Genomic DNA, 22,358 nt, shown 5'->3' with positions numbered 1-22,358 from the left:
ACATTAGCATTAGCAGTGTTTGAAATGTAAAAGCATTAGCATTATCATTTTAGAAGACATTCAAGTATTTAAGTAAGTAAATTTACTGTTTCAGTGATTTTATAATGCAAAAACCATGTCACAGATAGTTACAAGTGCTTTTTAATGAATTTGTGGAAAAAATATACCATAGAGTTGGAATTTTTTTCATTAGAGCCAATGAAAAACTGTTGCTTCAGTTTGGTAGTGAACATTGATCTCACTTACTCTGTCTTTTCATATCTCTTACATTAGGTGATGTCTCTGTATCACTAAAGATAGAAAATAAAGGTGGACATTTAATTTATAAATGGATTGCATTCTACAAGTTGATTATAATTTGGGGGTACTCAAAACACATTTTTTTCCGTAGAAGCATTGTTATAAATTATGTGTTCTAGGCTAGCTTTTAGAAACTCATTTTGTGTGGGGAGGGGAACTAACATTTGAGCCCCCAGTATACACTTTTACATACATTATCTCATTTCACTCTTACAACCACCTTCGAGGTAGATAATTTCCCCCATTTTACAGATGAGGAAACTGAGGCTTTGAGAGATAAACTGACTTGCTCAAGTTCACACAGCTAGTAAATGTTGGAGCCGGGATTCGTACCCAGGTCTGTCTGACTCCAGAGTTCATGCTCTTTCCATTGTATCCCACTGCTTCTCTGTAATTTAATTAACCCATAATGTAGTTGAAATATAGTACTAATAGTACTGTAGAACCTAACCCCTACTTTCTGAAATTGAAAGCTTTCTGAGTTCCACCGTGAGATGCCAGGAGCAAACCTTCCCCCAGAGCAGTCTCAGCAGTGAGAGTGGGTACTTATGTTTTCCTTTTTTGTGTACCACACCTCAACAGTGGGAATGAGATTGTCCGAGCTCCAGTAAAGAAAGGGACTGAATGGACAGGGAAGAAGTGTCCCAGGCCTTCCTAGCAGCAACTAGAAACGGAGGGTATCTCAGTAGTTGCTCGTTTCTTTAACAGCATAGCTGTTGGTATTTATGTTTCAAAATCAGGGACTGCTTGCAAGATTGGGGTGAGGCCAAGCTTCTGGCATCTTTAGTGGTGTCAGTATAGCCTCTGTTGTAATATAAAAGAATTCAGCAGAATAGTGTACCTGTGCATTTCTGAAATAGTTTTTTCAAAAGGTGTTTTTTAAATTGTTAGAACCAAAGAAAAGATGGCAGTGATACCTGGTAGATGCTTATTTCTGGTTCCAAGAAATTGCTTCTGGTGTTAATTAATATCTTTTTGTTCTATAAAGGAAATGAAAAGTTACAAATTTTTTAGTTCTCCTTAACCTACTTCTACTCAATGCCATCTCCTTGGAAAGAGGCTTCCCCTTTCCATTCTGGAGGGCAGGAATTGAGGGAATAGGAAGTGGTTTTTACCCAGGAAGGAGGTGAGGGTTTTAGATCCCTTCTATGTAAAATTTAATAATCAGACGTCTCATCACCAAGGGTTTGTATACTATATATTACCTGTGCCATTCACTCTGGGAAGTTGAAACAATGAAAATGAGTAAATTATTTTCTTCCAGATGAGCCATAATGGAAACTTTTAATTTAGCATAAATTGTATCTTTGTATAATAAAGAGAAAAACAACCTCCTTTATTATGTGTTAATTCTAAAGATTCCCTTGGAATCCCCAGGTTAAGCTGCAATGAGTACTGCTCTCTTGTAGCTAAAAAGAGCATGTTGGGGATATGCAAAAGTGATTTTAGTAGTAGATGTGGGCATTGAGCTTAATCCAGTTAATTTATGCCGTTATCTTCCTTGTTCCTTATATTAGGGTTATCGTTACCATATCAACTTTGCTGCCTAGTTTTAAAATAACCAACACATTTAAATTTGCAGAGGTAAGAGGTTTTTTTTGAAGAAATAGGTGCTGGTAATAGTAGGATTTTTCTTCTTTTCCTCATCAACATATGATAATAAATAGCTGACAGACTTAAAGTGCTACTTGTATGAAGTATGCTGCTGAATGCTTTACATAGGTGTCTCATGTAATCCTTCCAGCTCCTTTATAAAAGAGTAGGAGTTGATGATTATCTTGATTTTATAAGTAGTATGAGGCTCAGAGGGGTTAAGGATCTGGTCAGAGTCACACAGCTAGTCAGTACTTAGTTCAAGATTTGAATCCAGGTTTGTCTAAATTCACAGCCTATGTTCTTAATCACTATACTGTTTTCCCTTCACCAAACCCATCTCTAGTTGTTTATCCATGTATTTGAAAACATTATTCTCCTGTTTTTGTGCTTCTCAAACTTTAATGTGGATGTGAATTACCTGGGAATGTTGTTACTGTGCAGTTTATGATTCAGTAGACCGGAGTGGAGACTGAGATTCTGCATTTCTATCAAGTTTCCAGGTGTTGGTGATACTGCAGGTCTATGGACCATGTTCTTTGACTAGCAAGGTTATATAGACCTTCTGGCTAGAGATTTTAAGTGCTAATATTAAATGTCTAGATTAAAATAGAATTTGCACAAGACCAAGTTGAGTCAGACAAACTAATTTATTATTTATTTCTTTTGTTTTTTAGAAATTAAATTGTAAGGAAATAATTGAAAATTTGGCGAAAATTCTTAAGAGACATCCAGGTATGAACTTTAAAACAACAGAAAATTTTTTTTAGTTTTATGAAAATTATTTAACCTAGTGAAGTTTTTTTTTTTTTAAATCAGGTTTAAGAAACATTTTGCCTATAACTACTGCCAAAGTGCCTATAGTAAAATTTGAACACAGACGAAGTGGTTTAGAAGGCGATATCAGTTTATATAATACGTTGGTAAGTTTCACTGTCTGTAAAGACTCAGGTATGTTTACCGTTGTCATTTTAAAAGTTTACAGATCACTGACTGTACCTGTATGTTTAAAACTTACGAATGTGGTTAGTATAGGGAAAAAAAATTTTATCAGTCATCTTAACATTTCCTTCAGATTGACGGTTAATTTTTGCTTGACTCATTTACAGGTATTTTAAGTTTAACATTTATATATATTCTATGTGGAGTTTATCTTTTTAGCTGATCTGTAAGTTTAATTTTAATAAATTTGAAATGCTTTCAAATATGTAATTTATTTTTCAGGCTCAGCATAACACAAGAATGCTAGCTACATATGCAGCTATTGATCCTAGAGTGCAGTACTTGGGATATACTATGAAAGTGTTTGCTAAGGTATTTATGAAAAAGTTAATGATCTGCTTTGTTATAATACTCATGATATTAAAGTAAAACATGCTGATGTCAGACTTGTGACAAATGTTTTCTCAGTTTTGTTTACCTGAGCTTTTAAGAAGAAACTGTCAATATTAAATGGTTTAAAGTTATACCTTTCAGAGTAGGGTGATTCTTAGTTTTTTTGTGTTTGCTCTCCTCTCATAGGTAACACTCTAGTAAATTTCTCATAGTATAATTTCTCAATGCAGTAATGATTTCCAACCCTAGGCATGGGAGTTGGCATACCATCCTAGTTAAAAAGCTCTGGGTTAGGAAATCTGGTGTTTGGGTTTAGTGGTAAATTTTTCTGGCCAAGAAAACAAAGCAATACCAATAAAACCTAATGTTTCCCCTATTATAACACTTAAAATACTGAATTCTGTTTTCTTGGTTGTTTTGCTAAGTGAGTAAACTCCATGAGGGTTGAGGCCTCTGTATCTTTATTTCAGTGTAGTGCCTGCCTTACGGTAGGTGCTCAGTAAATAGTTAATTTTGTGAATGTGTTGGTGGAAGGGTTTTAGTAGGGGAGTAACTTGGTTACATTTTCATTTCATAAAGCCGACTCTTCCAAAAGGGAGACATATTTGTTTAGATATTCCTACACATGTCTTTATGGACAGAATCATCTTAGAAAAGGAAGGCATCCAGCCACATACTACAAATCATTTGATACAGCTAGTCTTCTACATTCACCTCACAGAATAACTCCAACATGACAGTTCCTTACTCTCATTGAGTTTGGGTAATGAAATCAGATGGTTCATGTCAGAAAAATTATTCCTCTCCCTTTACTCGAGGGAAGTCTCTGAGGATTCTTTCAGGGTTTTTTTTTAATTAAAAAAATTTTTTTTGAATAGCCAACGTATTCATGTGGTTCAAAAATTAAAAGGTCTAATGGGATTTATGGCAGAAAATCTTCCTTCCACATCTGTCTCCTAGCCAACCTTTGCCTCTTAGGGCAAACAGTGTTAAACGTTCCTCTGTATCCTTCCAGAAATATGTTATTCCAGTGCAAGCAAATGCATAAATTTCCTGCCTCTTTTTATTATAGGTATAAACACACTGAAAACACTGTTTTGTACTTTGCTTTTTTAACTGAGCAATAAATATTGGAGATTATTTCCTATTAGTATACTAAGAGTTTCCTTTTTTTTTTTTTAATGGCTACATACTATTCCATTGTGTGGATAGTCATCAGTTTTTTAAACCTGTACTTTACTGATGAGCTTTAAGTTCCTTCTCATATTTTACTATTAAGATAGTGTTAACAATAGAAATTTTATTTAGTCATTTCACATGTTTCTTGGCATATTTACAGGATAAATTCTTAGAATAGAATTGATACATTAAGGGAAATGTGCTTTTATAATTTTGATATTGCCAAATTATTCTTCATGAAATTTATGCTACTGTATACTCTTTAATGTATGAGTACCTGTTTACCCATACCCTCTATAACAGCTTGTTATTGAACTTTTGGGTATTTGATGGTTTGATGGGTTTAAAAAATGGTGTCTTAAGGTAGTCAATACTTCTGCATGGAATAAGATTCTGAAGTTTTATTTTCAATCATTATTTTTTTTAGCGATGTGACATTGGAGATGCTTCCAGGGGAAGTTTATCTTCATATGCTTATATCCTTATGGTGCTGTACTTTCTGCAGCAGAGAAAACCACCTGTTATCCCAGTTCTACAAGAGGTAAATGTTTAAGAAAACTATAAAGGCGTTTCTATGTAGGTGTATACACTCTAAATATAGTAGATCTTGCTCAGTTCATGAGATCATGAAAGATTTTTCCATCATGGATATCCTAAGTTTTCTTCTTTCATTAATGGTTTAATCAAATAATGAACTTTTTGAAAAGCTTATTATGGGAGAATATAGACTACCAAAAGACTACTAGATGAATAGAACTATTGAATATCTTTTGCAACATTTTTGTATTTCACAGTCTTAGAATGCTGCCAATGATTATGAAATTTGTAGCCATTCATGAACTTATATATTATAGTCTCTCAGTTGCAAATACATAAGTTTCTTCTTTTCAGAGTATTCTCCCTCCTCCTGCTTGGCAATGAAGTTTGATTTATTCCTGTATATACTTTGGTCAACTTTGTGAATTTTGGTTGAGAAAGAAACACAAGGAAATTCTTCCTTATCTCTGTAAGGTCATGTTAATTGCATTAAGCATAAGAATGTACATCAAAAGAAACAGATTATACTCATATTTACTTGGATTTGGTGACTCATAGAGTCTCTTTTTGTAGTCAATTTATACTCTCTAAAATAGATACAAAGGAGTTCTTAATCATCCATCTGTTCCTCCTCATTCTTGGCACAAAGTGGATTTGCAAGCATTGGGGTGGATCAGGTTCTAATTTCTTAGGTAGGTGGTTATTTTGAGATAGGTGAGAAGCATCAGAATTGTTTGGAAAATCACATTCTGATTTCACATAAACTTTGATAGTCATGGCAAAGAAGAGTATCACAAAATAGCAAGCCATATGTGCTTGTCAGATGGCCTTAGTAAGTTTTTAAAAGTTCTAATGAATGCCATGTGGTTTTAACAGCATTTCTTTCCCTCTTTTAAACAAATAGTGGGAGAGAAATAAAAAATTTAAACGTCCTTTCCTAACAGAAAAATTTAAGTTGCTTGAATCTATGTTGAGTGATGTTTGTTTTTTAACAAGGTTGTTCACTATAGGATATTTAAAACTTTGCATGAATTAATTAGGCCTGCCAAGGCCAAGATTATTCTCTGTATTAGTCTAATTGTTGTTAAGGCTTTAAATTTGGGGATCTTATGCATAATTGCCCCAGTAATATTATAGCAGCCATTTGCTATAATTTGCTGTGACTTTGATAGAATACTGTGATTAACCCAAATGGAACACAAATTTTGTTTTCATTGTGGTTTGTCTCTGTTCTCTCATTATGTTACCCATGGATGAGGAACCATTGAGGCAGCATGATATAATGGAAACAGCGGTCAGAGCATGATTTTGGAGCCAGAGATAACTGGTCTGAATCCTAATTTTGACATGTGGCCTTCAACAAGCTGCCTGACTGCCACTAGTCTGAATTTTATCATCAGCAAAAATGTAATAATAGTAGTATTATTTCAGTGTTGATGTAAGGAACAGAGACATCAAATGCCTTTGAATGTAGTAGATGCTAAAGTAGGAGTTTATAAATGGTGGTTGCTCTTATTATTACTTTTATTATTTTTATTATCATTAGCAGCTTTATTAACATTATTATTGGAAAAATGTAGGTAGGATTGCTGTAGCCAACTTCAAGAACTGTTCCATTATCTGCTTAACAGACAGTGATTGATGAAATGAGAGACAGTCCATGGGATGTTTTCCATCATAATGAGCTCTGATTGTGGGGGGCTTTGTGATACATATGAACTGATGATATATGGATTTTTGCTTCTGGCCTTTTTTGCTTGTCATATGGGACCCCTTGTCCATTGCTCTGGCATCATTTAAGTATTGATCATTGGCATCGATCAACTTTTAAGGGTAAGGATATGTTTAATGAAGCTGATGATCTTTGACTCCTTTTGTAATTGAACCTGAACTTTAAGTGACTGGGTGTAATAACTAAGGCTCTGCTAAGAGTGTTTTTCATGATCAACAATACAGAGTTCTTTAGGTCAAAAGGAGCTTTCCTAAGAATGATTTTGCTGTATTCCAGCAATCATCATAAGTAAAAGTAAATTTTCACATAAAAATTAATACTAAGAGAGGATTAGGGAGTGTTAGTGTCACTTGATATTATGAACTATGTTTTCTTAGCTTATATCAACTTAAAAATTGCAACTGAATGGATGAACCTTGAGGACATTATGCTAAGTGAAATAAACCAGTCACAAAAGGACAAATACTATATGATTCCATTTATAGGAGGTACCTAGGGTAGTCAGATTCATAGAGACAGAAAGTAGAATGGTGGTTGCCAGGGGCTGGCGGGAGAGAGGAGTGGGAAATTATTGTTTAGTAGGTTCAGAGTTTCATTTGTATAAGATGAGAAGAATTCTGTGGATGGATGGTGGTGATGGTAGCACAACAATGTGAATGCACTTAATGCCACTGAACTGTACTCTTAAAAATGACTTAAGATGGTAAATTTCATTATGTGTGTTTTACCACAACTAAAAAAATTACAATTTAAATATAGCAGTAGATATATATATGGCTTATTTTATATATAAAATACCATAATAAAATAAGAAATATGGAAATGTACAGGGTCACTCCTTGTGCAAACTTGTTTGATGAGGTTTTAGAGAGAAGGCTTGAGTGCTTGAGTAGAGGATGATTGCTGTTGAGAGAAAGAAAAGAGAGAAACAGAAAGAGAAGGTAAATGTGTTGTATGTTTGCAAAAGAAAGAGAGGATAGTATTAGTACTTCTAAGGGCTGAAACAGAGTGGAGAGTTAGGCACTATGAAACAAGAGAGTTCATTAAAACAGGTTGCAAATCAGTGATTAAATGCCCTCCAAAGCCCACAGGTCCAGTTTACTGTGTTATTAGCCAACATAATTGGGTTTGGATGTTGGTTGTTTCTCAAAAGTAAGAATTCTGTTAAAGTAATCAAGGTCTAAAGAGGCAGCTTGTATAATAGCATCTTAATCTATGAAGGAGCCATGGGGACCACCTTATCTAGTGGTTTTAAAGTATGTTTTGGTAAGCTCTAGGAGCTCAATAGTGTATGTGTGAGGAGTGGAGGAAGGAAAAGATAAGGTATAGTTTTCTCCACTCAGGCTTTTATCAGAGTACCTCTGTTTTTATCTGTTTTACATGTTGAACTTACAGGAAGGTTCCATTTTAGGAAGGGGTTCTACAGCTTAAAAGAAAAATAAAATTGGAAGAAAACTGACCTAATTAAGCTAATCTCTTATTTTCATTGGGAAAACTGAGGATTTGGAAGGATAATTGTCTTGTCCAGAATCACTACTTGGCAGGACTAAGACTAGAAATGAGGTCTGCTGACTCTGAACTTATTCCAACTTTTTACTTTATTGCATCTCTTTCTTAAAACTCCTATAGAAAATAAGTCTCAAAATTGCTTGTAGAGGTCAGTTGTGCCTGTACAGTCATCTTGTGGAATTCTTCTAGTAAAGTAGCATTACCTTCCCCCCTTTCCTTAGGACAGTGAATTACTGTTCATAATTAATCATGAAGATTTCACGATCTTTATCAAAATGTCAAGGAAAGCTACCTAATTTTCTGTTTTAAAAAATCAATGTCCAGGCCCTTTTCAACCTCATCTGATACAGATAACTGATTAAAGGTACTAGAGCCCTTCCCCACAACAAATAGCTTCTTCGATTTCCTTTAAGGTATACAATCAATAAGTATTATCTCTTATGTATTTCTGCGTCTGTGATCCTTTGATGAAAATGCTATTTTCATCTGCTTTTTCTTTAGTTTTACTTCATTAAACTTGGGCTGGATGTGTTTTGATAGCCAAATAGATAATATTAAATGTATCGTTTGGAGAGTCTGAGGTTCTTAAGATATCCTTTCCCAGCTTTGGTCTTTCAGATACATTTTATTCATTAATAACTTGACATCAGATTACACCATCTTGACATGTTCCTTTTGGAATAAGTGTTTCACTATGTCTATTATAGGTAAATTCTAGAATGATATGAGGGTATTTAGGCTTTTGGGTTGGATGGCTTGAAATCTAATAGTAAAATTGATTTTTTAATGCAGATCTTTGATGGAAAACAGATTCCACAGAGAATGGTTGATGGATGGAATGCTTTTTTCTTTGATAAAACAGAAGAACTGGTAATTTTTTCATAGTTTTTATGTTATGGAATGCTCACTGATGCATGTTAGGATTTGCATAATTTAATTTAATAATTTTACTTGGACTTGGGGGTCCATATTTTGGATAAGTATAGACATGTCTCTCTCTTTTTTCTCACCTGTAGAAAAAACGTTTACCTTCACTTGGAAAGAACACAGAAACATTAGGAGAGCTTTGGTTGGGACTGCTTCGCTTCTATACTGAAGAATTTGATTTCAAAGAATATGTAATTAGCATTCGGCAGAAAAAGCTGTTGACAACTTTTGAGAAGCAGTGGACGTCCAAATGCATTGCGATTGAAGGTAATCATTCAGCTGATATTAATTCAGGAACAACACGAAACAGAGCAAAACAGAACAAAAAGCCAGTTTTATTTGGCCAGTGAAACTGAGGGGAAAACTGAAACACATTAGAATTTGGAAGATTCTTCCTCTTGGTTTTTATCAGTTTCCATCCTTTAATCTATAATTATAAAAGAATAATTTTCTGACTTTGATGGTCTGAGTTACGTAGTGTTAAACTCTAGTTATGGCTACTAACTATATTTATGTTACAATGAGCATAATTCTTAAATAAAAAATAAAATATTTCTTTTCTAGACCCTTTTGATTTGAATCATAACCTTGGTGCTGGAGTTTCTAGAAAAAGTAAGTTTTAAATATAGAAATCCCCTACTTTTAAAGCTCTTACACATTAAGGTCTGCATCTTTATTGTTTTTCTTCTTTCTTCAATAGTGACCAATTTCATCATGAAAGCATTTATCAATGGAAGGAAACTTTTTGGTACCCCCTTTTATCCACTCATTGGCAGAGAAGCTGTAAGTTTACATAATTTGAATTCTGAATCTTTTCTTTTTCCTTATAGAATTTTTTTTTTTTTTTTTTTTTGTAGTACAAGAAACCTAATCCTGTTCCAAGTTGGTGTTAGGAATAGGGAAAGAGAACTCCACTTTTTCTTTCTTTTTAAAAAATATTTATTTATTTATTTATTTGGCTGTGCCGGGTCTATTTGTTCTTATTGCACTTATCATAGTCTATAGTGAGATATATATTTGCTAAATTTTGTTTATTTATTTAATCTATTTGTTAAATTCTGTATCCCCCACTAGACTATATAGCTCCATGAGGACAGGGTCATCCATGTCTGTAAGGTTCACCATCGTATTTCCAGTGCCTGTCATAATTTCTGGCACATAGGATGCATCAAATAAGCATTTGTTGAACAAATGAGGGTGGATAGTCAAGACTCAAGATCCTTTAATTTTGAATTTGAGGTTCTGCCTACTGCCTCTCTTCTGTCTCTAGAAATCTTGATGAAAATATAAACAGAGAGGTCAACACTGAAGTAATACTTTATTATTTGCTGAGGCTTCTGCTTTAATCTTGGTGTAGCCCTTGGTAAGCTGAATTAGATAGCATGGAACTAAGAGGATTCTTTTTGCCTGAACTGGGTGGTGTAGTGTCCGCCATTCCTCTTGGTCTTACTCTGGTTTTGGGTTGCTTTCTAATGGGAGGATGTCATAGTTTCACAGTGAAAGAAACGAGAAGAAATCTCAAAAGAGAAACCAGGTCTCTATTTTTGCATAATGAATATCCTTGATCTTGTTCAGTCCAGTTTCATCACTCTTTCTTGGGGTATGGGGTAAGAAAAGCAGAAAAAGTCTAGAGCTTTTTCCCCGTGGAACATTTTTGATAGTCCTGCCTAATAGGGGATGGGGGTGATAATAATTATAATGGAAATAAAATAACAGGAAATTTGAAACAACACAAAATTCTTGCAGGAACAAAATGTCTAACAAAAGGAAAATACAATGATAATTTTACTAACATATTAATTAAAATAGCAGTAAATGAAAAGCACAGTCAGATCACAACAAATCTGGTGATGCACTGATAAAGCATTTTACCTGAAAACAGTGGGAATTCTATTCGTGTGTGTATGTGCATATGTTTGGTAGGAACCTAGCAGTTTCGTGCAGTCAGACTTTTTAGTAAAATACTAATGTAGAGTCCTCAGTAAATTGGAAATGTGCCAATTTAGTCTGTGAATACAAAATTTTAGTAACTCTTAATTATTCAGTATGTTATAAGTAGTCCTCATAGATATCAAAGTCTTTGGTCTTGAATGTGATTTGGTGTAAGAACCAAACATCAGTTTGGAGCCTATCACAAAGGGCCTGTGGATCTGCCAATCATCTTTTAATCTACTTTATTCTGTTATAAAGTGAATATGTGGTATTTTATAGCTTGGATATACTAGTTTAACTATTCTCCTTTGATGGACATTTAGGTTGATATCAGTGTTATAATTGATACAGTAGAAAAATAACCTTGTTACATAGTCTTTCATGCTTATATTTTCCATAGTAAAGTTTATTCTTTCAACACATATTTACTGAATTCCTACCATGTACCTATTTCTCTGCTGTGTACTGGGATTATAACAACATACAAAGTAGATGTGTTTCATCCCCTTAGATTCTAATGAAGATGAAGACAAGTATATTTTCTGTTCTTTCACCTTTCTTGCTCACACGAACATTCCCACTTCAACTATTCTTCTACTCACTAGGTCCTCCGACATATTGACACATTTTTTCCCAATCTATCAGCTATCTACTGTCTTCATTTTTTTTCCCCCATTTAAACAGATTCCCTGGTACCTCCAGCATATACCTTATATTCCTTTGTACCATTGTCCTTTTGCACCATTATGTGTTCAACCTTAACATGAACTCAGCCATCCACCGTCTCTCTATGCTTGGGCTAAGCACTGATGGAAAAAAATCTTAAAGCTAGGCAGTTTTATTTATATAGCACAACTATAAATTAATGTTCATCAGCCTCAACTGGACTTTCACTACTACCTGACATTCTTACTACATTTCTTTAGTTACCTGTGTCTCGCATTCAATAAGAACTATTTCAGATTTTATTTATTTTACTCAAAATTCAGTACCCATTTCGCTTTGTCCCATCTTTCTTCTCTGCCTTTCTCACGCTACATGTTTTCCCTTTGAGACAAAGATGGTATTAGATAGATAGATACTCCTTCAACTTTCTGCTACCAGATCTATAAATCTGCTTACATCTTCAGATATCTCTGCTTTTTTTAAAATTTTATTTCATTTTGGAGCATAGTTGATTAACAGTGTTCTGTTTCAGGTGTACAGCAAAGTGATTCAGTTATACATATACGTGTATCTATTCTTTTTCAAATTCTTCTCCCATTTAGGTTTTTATAGAATACTGAGCAACGTTCCCGTGCTATCCAGTAGTAGGTCCTTGTACAGATACATACAGTTGGTTATCTAGTTTAAATATAGCAAAGTGTACATGTCAATCCCAAACGCCCAATCTGTCCTTCCCGCCGACCCTTCCTCCCGGGTAACCATAAGTTCTCTAAGTCTATGAGTCTATTTCTGTTTTGTAAATAAGTTCATTTGTATCATTTTTTAAAGAATCTGCATATAAGCAATATCATATGATGTTTGTCTTTCTCTGTCTGACTTACTTCACTTAGTATGATAATCTCAAGGTCCATCCATGTTGCTGCAGACGGCATTATTTTGTTCTTTTTAATGGCTGAGTAACATTCCATTATATATATGTACCACATCTTCTTTATCCATTCATCTGTTGATGGACATTTAGGTTGCTTCCGTGTCTGGGCTATTGTAAATAGTGCTGCAGTGAACATTGGGGTGCATATATCTTTTCAAATTCTGTTTTTCTCTGGATATATGCCCAGGATTGGGATTGCTGGATGATATGGTAGCTCTATTTTTAGTTTCTTAAGTAACCTCCATTCTGTTCTTCATACTGGCTGTAGCAATTTACATTCCCACCAACAATGTAAGAGGGTTCTCTTTTCTCTACACCTTCTGCAGCATTTATTGTTTGTGGGTTTTTTGATGATAGCCGTTCTGACCGGTGTGAGGTGATACCTCGTTGTAGTTTTGATTTGCATTTCTCTAATAATTAGCAGTGTTGAGCGTCTTTTCATGTGCCTCTTGGCCATCTGTATGTCTTCCTTGAAGAAATGTCTATTTAGGTTTTCTGCCCATCTTTTGATTGTTTTTTTTTTTTTTTTTTGGCTGCATTGGGTCTTTGTGCTGCACATGGGCTTTCTCTAGTTGCGGTGAGCGGGAGCTACTGTTCGTGGCGGTGCATGGGCTTCTCACTGCGGTGGCTTCTCTTGTCACGGAGCACAGACTCTAAGTGTATGGGCTTCAGTAGTTGTGGCTCATGGGCTCTAGAGCTCAGGCTTAGTAGTTGCGGCGCACAGGCTTAGTTGCTCCACGGCATGTAGGATCTTTGCAGACCAGGGCTCGAACCTGTGTCCCCTGCATTGGCAGGCGGATTCTTAACTACTGCGCCACCAGGGAAGCCCCTTGGTTGTTTGTTTTTTTGATATTGAGCAGCATGAGCTGTTTGTAAATTTTAGAGATTAATCACTTGTCAGTCACATCATTTGCAAATATTTTCGCCCATTCTGTGGGTTGTGTTTTCATTTTGTTTATGGTTTCCTTTGATGTGCAAAAGCTTTTGAGTTTCATTAGGTCCCATTTGTTTATTTATTTTTTTATTTCCATTACTCTAGGAGATGGCTTGGGAAAGGTATTTCTGTGATTTATGTCAAAGAGTGTTCTGCCTATGTTTTCCTCTAAGAGTTTTGTAGTATCTGGTCTTACATTTAGATCTTTAATCCATTTTGAGTTTATTTTTGTATATGGTATTAAGGAATGTTCAAATCTCATTTTTTTACATGTAGCTGTCCAGTTTTCCCAGCACCATTTATTGAAGAGACTGTCTTTCCTCCATCGTATAGTGTTGCCTCCTTTGTAATCGATTAATTGACCATAGGTGTGTGGGTTTATTTCTGGGCTTTCTGTCCTGTTTCATTGATCCAAATTTCTGTTTTTGTTCCAGTACCGTACTCTTCTGATGACTGTAGCTTTGTAGTATAGTCCAAAGTCAGGGATCCTGATTGCTCCAGCTCCATTTTTCTTTCTCAAGATTGCTTTGGTCATTAGGTTCTTTTGTGTCTCCATGCAAGTTTAAGATTTTTTTGTTCTAGTTCTGTGAAAAATGCCATTGGTAATTTGATAGGGATCGCATTGAATCTGCAGATTGCCTTGGGTAGTATAGTCATTTTGACAATATTGATTACTCCAATTTAAGAACATGATATATCTCTCCATCTGTGTCATCTTCAATTTCTTTCATCAGCGTCTTATAGTTTTCGTAGGACAGGTATTTTGTTTCTATAGGTAGGTAGGTTTATCCCTAGGTATTTTATTCTTTTTGATGCGATGGTAAGTGGGATTGTTTATTTAATTTCTCTTTCTGATCTTTTGTTGTTAGTGTATAGAAATGCAAGAGATTTCTGTGTATTAATTTTGTATCCTGCAACTTTACAGAATTCATTGATGAGCTCTAGTAGTTTTCTGGTAGCATCTTTAGGATTTTCTATGTGTAGTATCATGTCGTCTGCAAAAGTGACAGTTTTACTTCTTTTCCAATTTGGATTCCTTTTATTTCTTTTCCTTCTCTGATCGTCATGGCTAGGACTTCCAAAACTATGTTGAATACAAGTGGCGAAAGTGGATATCCTTGTCTTGTTCCTGATCTTAGTGGAAATGCTTTCAACTTTTCATGGTTGAGTATGATGTTAGCTGTAGGTTTGTCATATATGGCCTTTATTATGTTGAGGTATGTTCCCTCTTTGCCTACTTTCTATAGAGTTTTTATCATAAATGGGTGTTGAATTTTGTCAAAAGCTTTTTCTGCATCTGATGAGATGGTCATATGGTTTTTATTCTTCAACATCTTGATGTGGTGTATCACACTGATTGATTTGCATATACTGAAAAATCCTTGCATCCTCGGAATAAATCCCACTTGATCATGGTGTGTGATCCTTTTAATGTATTGTTGGATTTGAATTGCTAGTATTTTATTGAGGATTTTTGTGTCTATGTTCATCAGTGATATTGGCCTGTAATTTTTTTTTTGTGGTATCTTTGTCTGGTTTTGGTTTTAGGGTGTTGGTGGCCTCATAGCATGAGTTTGAGAGTATTCCTTCCTCTGCAATTTTTTGGAATAGTTTCAGAAGAATAGGTGTTAACTCTTCTCTGTTTGATAGAATTTGCCTGTGAAGCCATCTGGTCCTGGACTTTCGTTTGTTGGGAGTTTTTTATTTTATTATCATTACTTTTTAATATTTATTTATTTATTTTTGGCTGCATCGGGTCTTAGTTGAGGCACGTGGGATCTTTTGTTGCAGTGTGCCAGCTCTATTGCGGCACATGGGCTTCTCTCTAGTTGTGGCGCATGGGCTCCAGAGCGTGCAGGCTCAGTAGCTGCGGCACATGGGCTCTGTAGTTGTGGAGCGCAGGCTCCAGAGCGTGTGGGTTCTGTAGTTGCAGCATGTGGGCTTAGTTGCCCCGCGGCATGTAGAATCTTAGTTCCCCAACCAGGGATCAAACTTGCGTCCCCTGCCTTGGAAGGCAGATTCTTTTTTTTTTTTTTTAAATTAATTAATTTATTTATTTATGGCTGTGTTGGGTCTTCATTTCTGTGCGAGGGCTTTCTCTAGCCGTGGCAAGCGGGGGCCACTCTTCATCGCGGTGTGCGGGCCTCTCACTATCGCGGCCTCTCCTGCTGCGGAGCACAGGCTCCAGACATGCGGGCTCAGTAATTGTGGCTCACGGGCCCAGTTGCTCTGTGGCATGTGGGATCTTCCCAGACCAGGGCTCAAACCCGTGTCCCCTGCATTGGCAGGCAGATTCTCAACCACTGTGCCACCAGGGAAGCCCCGGAAGGCAGATTCTTAACCACTGGACCACCAGGGAAGTCCCTGTTGGGAGTTTTTTAATCAGTTTCAATTTCAGTACTTGTGATTGGTCTGTTCATATTTTCTATTTCTTCTTGGTTCAGTCTTGGGAGATTGTACCTTTCTAAGAATTTGTCCATTTCTTCCAGGTTGTCCATTTTATTGGCATATAGTTGCTTGTAGTAGTCTCTTATGATCCTTTCTATTTCTGTGGTGTCTGTTGTAACTTCTCCTTTTTAATTTCTAATTTTACTGATTTGAGCCCTCTTTTTTTTTTTGATGAGTCTGGCTAAAGGTTTATCAGTTTTGTTTATCTTTTCAAAGAAGCAGCTTTTAGTTTCATTGATCTTTTCTGTTGTTTTCTTCTTTTCTATTTCATTTATTTCTGCTCTGATCTTTATTGTTTCTTCCCTTCTACTAACTTTGGGTTTTGTTTGTTTTTCTCTGGTTGCTTTAGATATAAGTTTAGGTTGTTTATTTGTGATTTTTCTTGTTTCCTGAGGTAAGATTGTGTTGCTATAAACTTCCCTCTTAGAACTGCTTTTACCTGTTCCATAGGTTTGGGATCATTGTGCTTTCATTTTCATTTGACTCTAGGTATTTTTTTATTTACTCTTTGATTTCTTCAGTGATCCATTGATTGTTTAGTAGCATATTGTTTAGCCTCCACAAGTTTGTGTTTTTTACAGTTTTTTTCTTATAGTTGATTCCTAATCTCATAGCCTATGGTCAGAAAAGATGCTTGATATGATTTTTTTTTTAATTAACTACTTTATTTTATTTATCTTTGGCTGCGTTGGGTCTTCGTTGCTGCATGCAGGCTTTCTCTAGTTGTGAGCAGGGGCTACTCTTTGTTGAGGTGCGCGGGCTTCTCATTGTGGTGGCTTCCCTTGTTGCGGAGCCTGGGCTCTAGGCGTGTGGGCTTCAGTAGTTGTGGCATGCGGACCCTAGAGCGCATGGGCTTCAGTAGTTGCAGCACGTGGACTCAGTAGTTGCAGCGCACAGGCTCTAGGGACGCAGGCTTCAGTAGTTGTGGTGCACGGGCTCAGTATTTGTGGCTTGTAGGCTCTAGAACGCAGGCTCAGTAGTTGTGGCGTGCAGGCTCAGTAGTTGTGGCGCACAGGCTTAGTTGCTCTGCGGCATGTGGGATCTTCCCGAACCAGGGGTCAAACCCATGTCTCCTAAACTGGCAGGTGGATTCTTAACCACTGTGCCACCAGGGAAGTCCTACTTGATATGACTTTAATTTTCTTAAGTTTACCGAAGCTCATTTTGTGGCCCAGCTTGTGATCAGTCCTGGGGAATGTTCCACGTGCACTTGAGAAGAATGTATATTCTTCTGCTTTTGGATGGAATACTCTGTAAATATCAATTAAGTCAATCTGGTCTAATGTGTCATTTCAGGCCTATGTTTCCTTATTGATCTTCTGTCTGGATGATCTGTCCATTGATGAAAGTGGAGTGTTAAAGTCCCCCACTATTGTTGTGTTACTGTTGATTTCTCCTTTTATGGCTGTTAGTATTTGCCCTATATATTGGAGTGCTCCTATATTGGGTGCATATATATTTATAATTATATTTTCTTCTTGGATTGACCCTTTGATCATTATGTAGTGTCCTTCTTTGTCTCTTGTAACAGTCTTTATTTTAAAGTCTTTTTTGTCTGATATGAATATTGCTACTCCAGCTTTCTTTTGATTTACATTTGCATGGAATACCTTTTTCCATCCCCTCACTTTCAGTCTGTATGTGTCCCTAGATCTGAAGTGGGTCTCTTTTTTGTATCCATTCAGCCAGTCTGTTTCTTTCGGTTGGAGCATTTAATCCATTTACCTTTAAGGTAATTACCAATATGTATGTTCCTATTGCCATTTTCTTAGTTGCTTTGGATTTGTTTTTGTAGGTCTTGTTTCTTCCCTTCCTCTTTTGTTCTCTTCTCTTGTGATTGGATGACTAACTTTAGTGTTGTGTTTGGATCCCTTTTGTGTGTGTGTGTTTGTATCTGTTGTAGATTTTCAGTTTGCAGTTACCATGAGATTTCAATTAGCAGTCTACATATAAACAAGATTGTTTTAAGTTGCTGGTCTCTTAATTTCAAATGCATTTCCAGTGTCCTGCATTTGTGCTCTTTTCTTCTCACAATTGCTGGTTTTGACATCATATTTGTGTGCAGATAATTTCCTACCTTTACTTGTTTCTAGTAGTGGCCTTTTCCACTTAGAGAAGCTCCTTTAGCATTCATTGCAAAGCTGGTTTGGTGGTGCTGAATGCTGTTAGCTCTTTCTTGTCTGTAAAGCTTTTGATTTCTTCATTGAATCTGAATGAGAGCCTTGCTGGGTAGAGTATTCTTGGTTGTAGGTTTTTCCCTTTCATCACTTTAAATATATCATGCCACTCCCTTCTGGCCTACAGAGTTTCTGCTGAGAAATCAGCTGGTAACCTTATGGGAGTTCCCTTGTATGTTATTTGTTGCTTTTCCCTTGTTGCTTTTAATATTTTTTCTTTTTCTTTAATTTTTGTCAGTTTGATTACTATGTGTCTTGGCGTGTTCCTCCTTGGGTTTATCTTGCGTGGGACTCTCTGCCCTTCCTGGACTTGGGTGACTGTTTCCTTTCCCATATTAGGGAATTTTTCAGCTATTATCTCTTCAAATATTTTCTCAAGTCCTTTCTGTCTCTGTTTTCCTCTGGGACCCCATAATGTGAATGTTGGTGCATTTAATGTTGTCCCAGAGGTCTCTTAGATTGTGTTCATTTCTTTTCATTCTTTATTCTGTTCCATGGCAGTGATTTCCACTATTTGGTCTCCAAGCTCACTTATCTATTCTTCTGCCTCAGTTACTGTGCTATTGATTCCTATATATTTTACATTTTTCATTTCAATTATTGTATTGTTCATCTCTGTTTGTTTGTTCTTTAGTTCGTCTAGGTCTTTGTTAAATATTTCTTGCATCTTCTCAATCTGTGCCTCCATTCTTTTTTCAAGATCTTGGATCATCTTCACTATTATTACTCTGAATTCTTTTTCTGGTGGATTGCCTATCTCCACTTCACTTAGTTGTTCTTCTGAGGTTTTGTCTTGTTTCTTCATCCGGGGCATATTCCTCTGCTGTCTCATTTTGTCTTGACTTTCTGTGATTGCAGTTTCTGTTCTGCAGGCTGCAGGATTGTAGTTCTTCTTGCTTCTGCTGTTTGCCCTCTGGTGGATGAGGCTGTCTGAGAGGCTTGTGCAGGTTTCCTGGTGGGAGGGTCTAGTTCCTGCCCCCTTGTGGGTGGGCCTGGGTCTTGTCCCTCTGGTGGGCAGGGCCATGCTCAGGAAGACTTTAAGCACCCTGTCTGCTGATGGGTGGGGCTGTGTTCCCACCTGTTGGTTGTTTGGCCTGAGGCGTCCCAGCACTTGAGCCTACAGGCTGTTTGCTGGGGCTAGGTCTTGGGGAGGAAATGGGGTCTCCAGGAGGGCTCATGCCAATGCGTGCTCACCAGAACTGCTGCTGCCAGTGTCTTTGTCTCCTCAGTGAGCCACAGCTGCCCCCCCATCTCCTCCGGAGACCCTCCAGTACTAGCAGGTAGGTCTGGCCCAGTCTCTTACGAGGCCACAGCCTTTTTCCCTGGGTCCTGGTCTGCACGGGATCTTGTGTATGCCCTCCAACAGTGAAGTTTCTGTTTCCCCCAGTCCTGTGGAATTCCTGCAATCAAACCCCACTGGCTTTCAAAGACAGATTCTTGGGGGGCTCCTCCTCCCATTACCAGACCCTCAGGCTAGGAAGCCTGATGTGGGGCTCAGGACTTTAACTCCTGTGGGAGAACTTCTGTGGTATAGTTAATTTCCAGTTTGCGGGTTGCCCACCCAGCAGGTATTGGATTTGATTTTTACTGTGATTGCGCCCCTCCTACCATCTTGTTGTGGTTTCTTCTTTGTCTTTTTATGTGGGGTATCTTTTTTGGTAGGTTCCAGTGTGTTTTTTATTTTATTTTTTTGTTGATGGTTGTTCAGCAGTTGGTTGTGATTTTGGTATTTTTGTAAGAAGGGGTGCGCTCATGTCATTCTACTCGGCCATCTTGCTGGCCAGTCACCAGATATCTCTTCTTTATCAGAGACTAGTCCTTCCATATACACTCTAGATCCATTTGTATTCTCTTTACCTTAAATCTTCAACCTCTTCATCTGTGAAAAACATTTTCAAAGATGAAATACTTAAAATGTAATTGCAGATTAGCATTAACAAATGAACATTTGCCTTCTATTTTAATGATAGGGAACACTAACTCTGAACCCCAGTTAAGCAAAATGTCTCCCCCGGAAAGTATCCTTTTTTTTCTAATTAATAAACTTATATAAAAAATTATTATTGTTAGTATATTTTGAAATTCTTCAATAAAAAATTTGTGAAAATTTGCTTTCTCTCTTGTTATATAAGTACCTACATAATACCTTCAATTTTACCACAACACCTAAAATTTTAACTTTCTGGCTCTTTACAGAAGAAGTTTGCTGTCCCCAGGTCTAGGCCACTTTAACTAGGACGGTGGGCTGAAGAAAAGTGGATTAAAGAGATAGATATTCAGGAGTAGAATGGATACAACCTGGTGATTAGTTAGAGGTGATGAGTTAAGGAGAATAAGTTCAGGGTGATTCCTAGGTTTCAGCCATAAGCAACTGGGTGAACTGAGAAAGGCCTTCATTTTGTCCTGTCAGAAAATATGATGATGAAGATTTTAATTAATTATATTGGTTTCATCAGTAGTAAATGTATAGAATTATATTGCATCCTTTTTTAGAAATAGAACTTTACTGAGAAATAATTCATGTACTGTACAGTTCATCTATATAAAGTGAGCAATTCATTGGTTTTCAGTATATCTGCAGGATTGTGCAACCATCACTACATCTAGTTTTAGAATGTTTCGTCCTCTCTCAAGGAAACTCCTGTCCTCATTAGCCGTCAATCCTTATTCCTTTTTCGTCTCACAACTGTAGATTTGCCTACTGTGGACATTTTATGAAAATGGAATCATAGAATATGTAGCCTTTTGTGACTGGTTTCTTTCATTTAGCAGAATGTTTTCAGGGTTCATTCATGTTGTAACGTGTATCAGTACTTCATTCTTTTTTTTATAGTTGAATGATATTCAGTTGTATGGTTATATTATGTTTTATTTTTTCATTCCTATCAGTTTGTTGGAAATTTGAATTGTTTCTACTTTTTGGCTATTATGAGTAGTGCTGCTGTGAATATTTGTGTACAAAATCTTGTGTGGATATATGTTTTCATTTCTTTTGGGTGTATACCTAACAGTAGAATTGCTGGGTCATTTTGATAAGTTTATGTTTAACTTTCTGAGGAGCTGCCAAACTGTTTCCTAAAAGAGCTGTGCTATTTTATATTCCCACCAGCAACATATGAGGGTTCCAGTTTTTCCACATCCTCACCAATACTTTTTATTGTCTTTTTTCTTTTTTAATAGCCATCCCAGTCGGTGTGTTTCTTATACTTTCATCCCTGACATTAGATAGATTTAAAGAAGAAATCAAAGAGTGCTAAGTGGACATGTTCTCTTGCCATCCAAAGATATGGGTACTTTCAGGACAAACTAGTCTCTGTGATAGTGCAAAACTGAGGTAAAGCTTAGAAGCATAAGCAAGGTAGTAGGATAAAGCAAAAACAAGCCTGATTCTTCTAAGACTGGGGAAAATGATTTAATTCTTATTGGTTCTCTACAGTCTTTTTAGGTATATTCTACTTTATATAGTAAATGTTATATATTCTTGAAATGTTGAATGCAAATCCAATGATATTTTAAATAAACCAGAGGATTGATTTCTTTACATAGAGCTCTTGTAAAGAGACTGATTCCTTTCCGGAAGTAGCTTGGTGGGGCAGAAAACATGAGCTTTGTAATCAGGCAGACTTAGCTTTAAATCCTTTATCTGCTACTTACCAGCTTTTTTCTGTGAGCAAACGACTTGAACTTTCTGAGCCTCAGTTTCCTCATCTATAAAATGAGCATGGAAATAATATCTACTTTCATTGAGATATTACACAAAGATGATACAGATGAATGAGAAAATAATGTGGATGTGTAGTGGTTAGTACTGTTAGCAGCTGTGATATTGATGATGATAATTCTCAATCTTGTTTTCATATCATGGTTTTAGTTCAGTGAAATATTTGTTGATATTTATTTCCTTTTTTGAAAAATCACTTTTGCGTCTTGGTCTCCTTTCCATTTGGATTCAAAAGTTTATAGTGATTTTTTTTCTAGTAAAGTTGTATTTTCTCCCTAGGAGTACTTCTTTGATTCCAGAGTACTAACAGATGGAGAACTGGCTCCCAATGATCGATGTTGCCGTGTGTGTGGAAAAATAGGCCACTACATGAAAGACTGCCCTAAAAGGAGAAGGTTGGCAAATGATTATGTATCAACATTGCAGGGAAAATAAAT

At 36.4% G+C, this 22,358-nt stretch overlaps 1 protein-coding gene across 8 annotated transcripts in view; it reads left to right on the top strand.

The window, feature by feature from the left end:
* TUT4 (terminal uridylyl transferase 4) overlaps positions 1–22,358 on the top strand; it is a 155,610-nt gene that overhangs the window by 122,766 nt on the left and 10,486 nt on the right. For all 8 annotated transcript variants that reach the window (XM_059922538.1, XM_059922493.1, XM_059922489.1 and 5 more), the window contains 9 exons: positions 2,571–2,628; positions 2,713–2,816; positions 3,118–3,207; positions 4,835–4,948; positions 8,978–9,055; positions 9,202–9,379; positions 9,677–9,724; positions 9,813–9,895; positions 22,201–22,316. In XM_059922538.1, coding sequence (XP_059778521.1) covers positions 2,571–2,628; positions 2,713–2,816; positions 3,118–3,207; positions 4,835–4,948; positions 8,978–9,055; positions 9,202–9,379; positions 9,677–9,724; positions 9,813–9,895; positions 22,201–22,316 — 869 coding nt within the window. The remainder of the gene's footprint in view (positions 1–2,570; positions 2,629–2,712; positions 2,817–3,117; positions 3,208–4,834; positions 4,949–8,977; positions 9,056–9,201; positions 9,380–9,676; positions 9,725–9,812; positions 9,896–22,200; positions 22,317–22,358) is intronic.

Source organism: Balaenoptera ricei, chromosome 1 (genome assembly GCF_028023285.1).
Source record: "Balaenoptera ricei isolate mBalRic1 chromosome 1, mBalRic1.hap2, whole genome shotgun sequence".
Lineage (NCBI taxonomy): Eukaryota > Metazoa > Chordata > Mammalia > Artiodactyla > Balaenopteridae > Balaenoptera > Balaenoptera ricei.
This window is presented reverse-complemented; position numbering and strand designations above follow the sequence as displayed.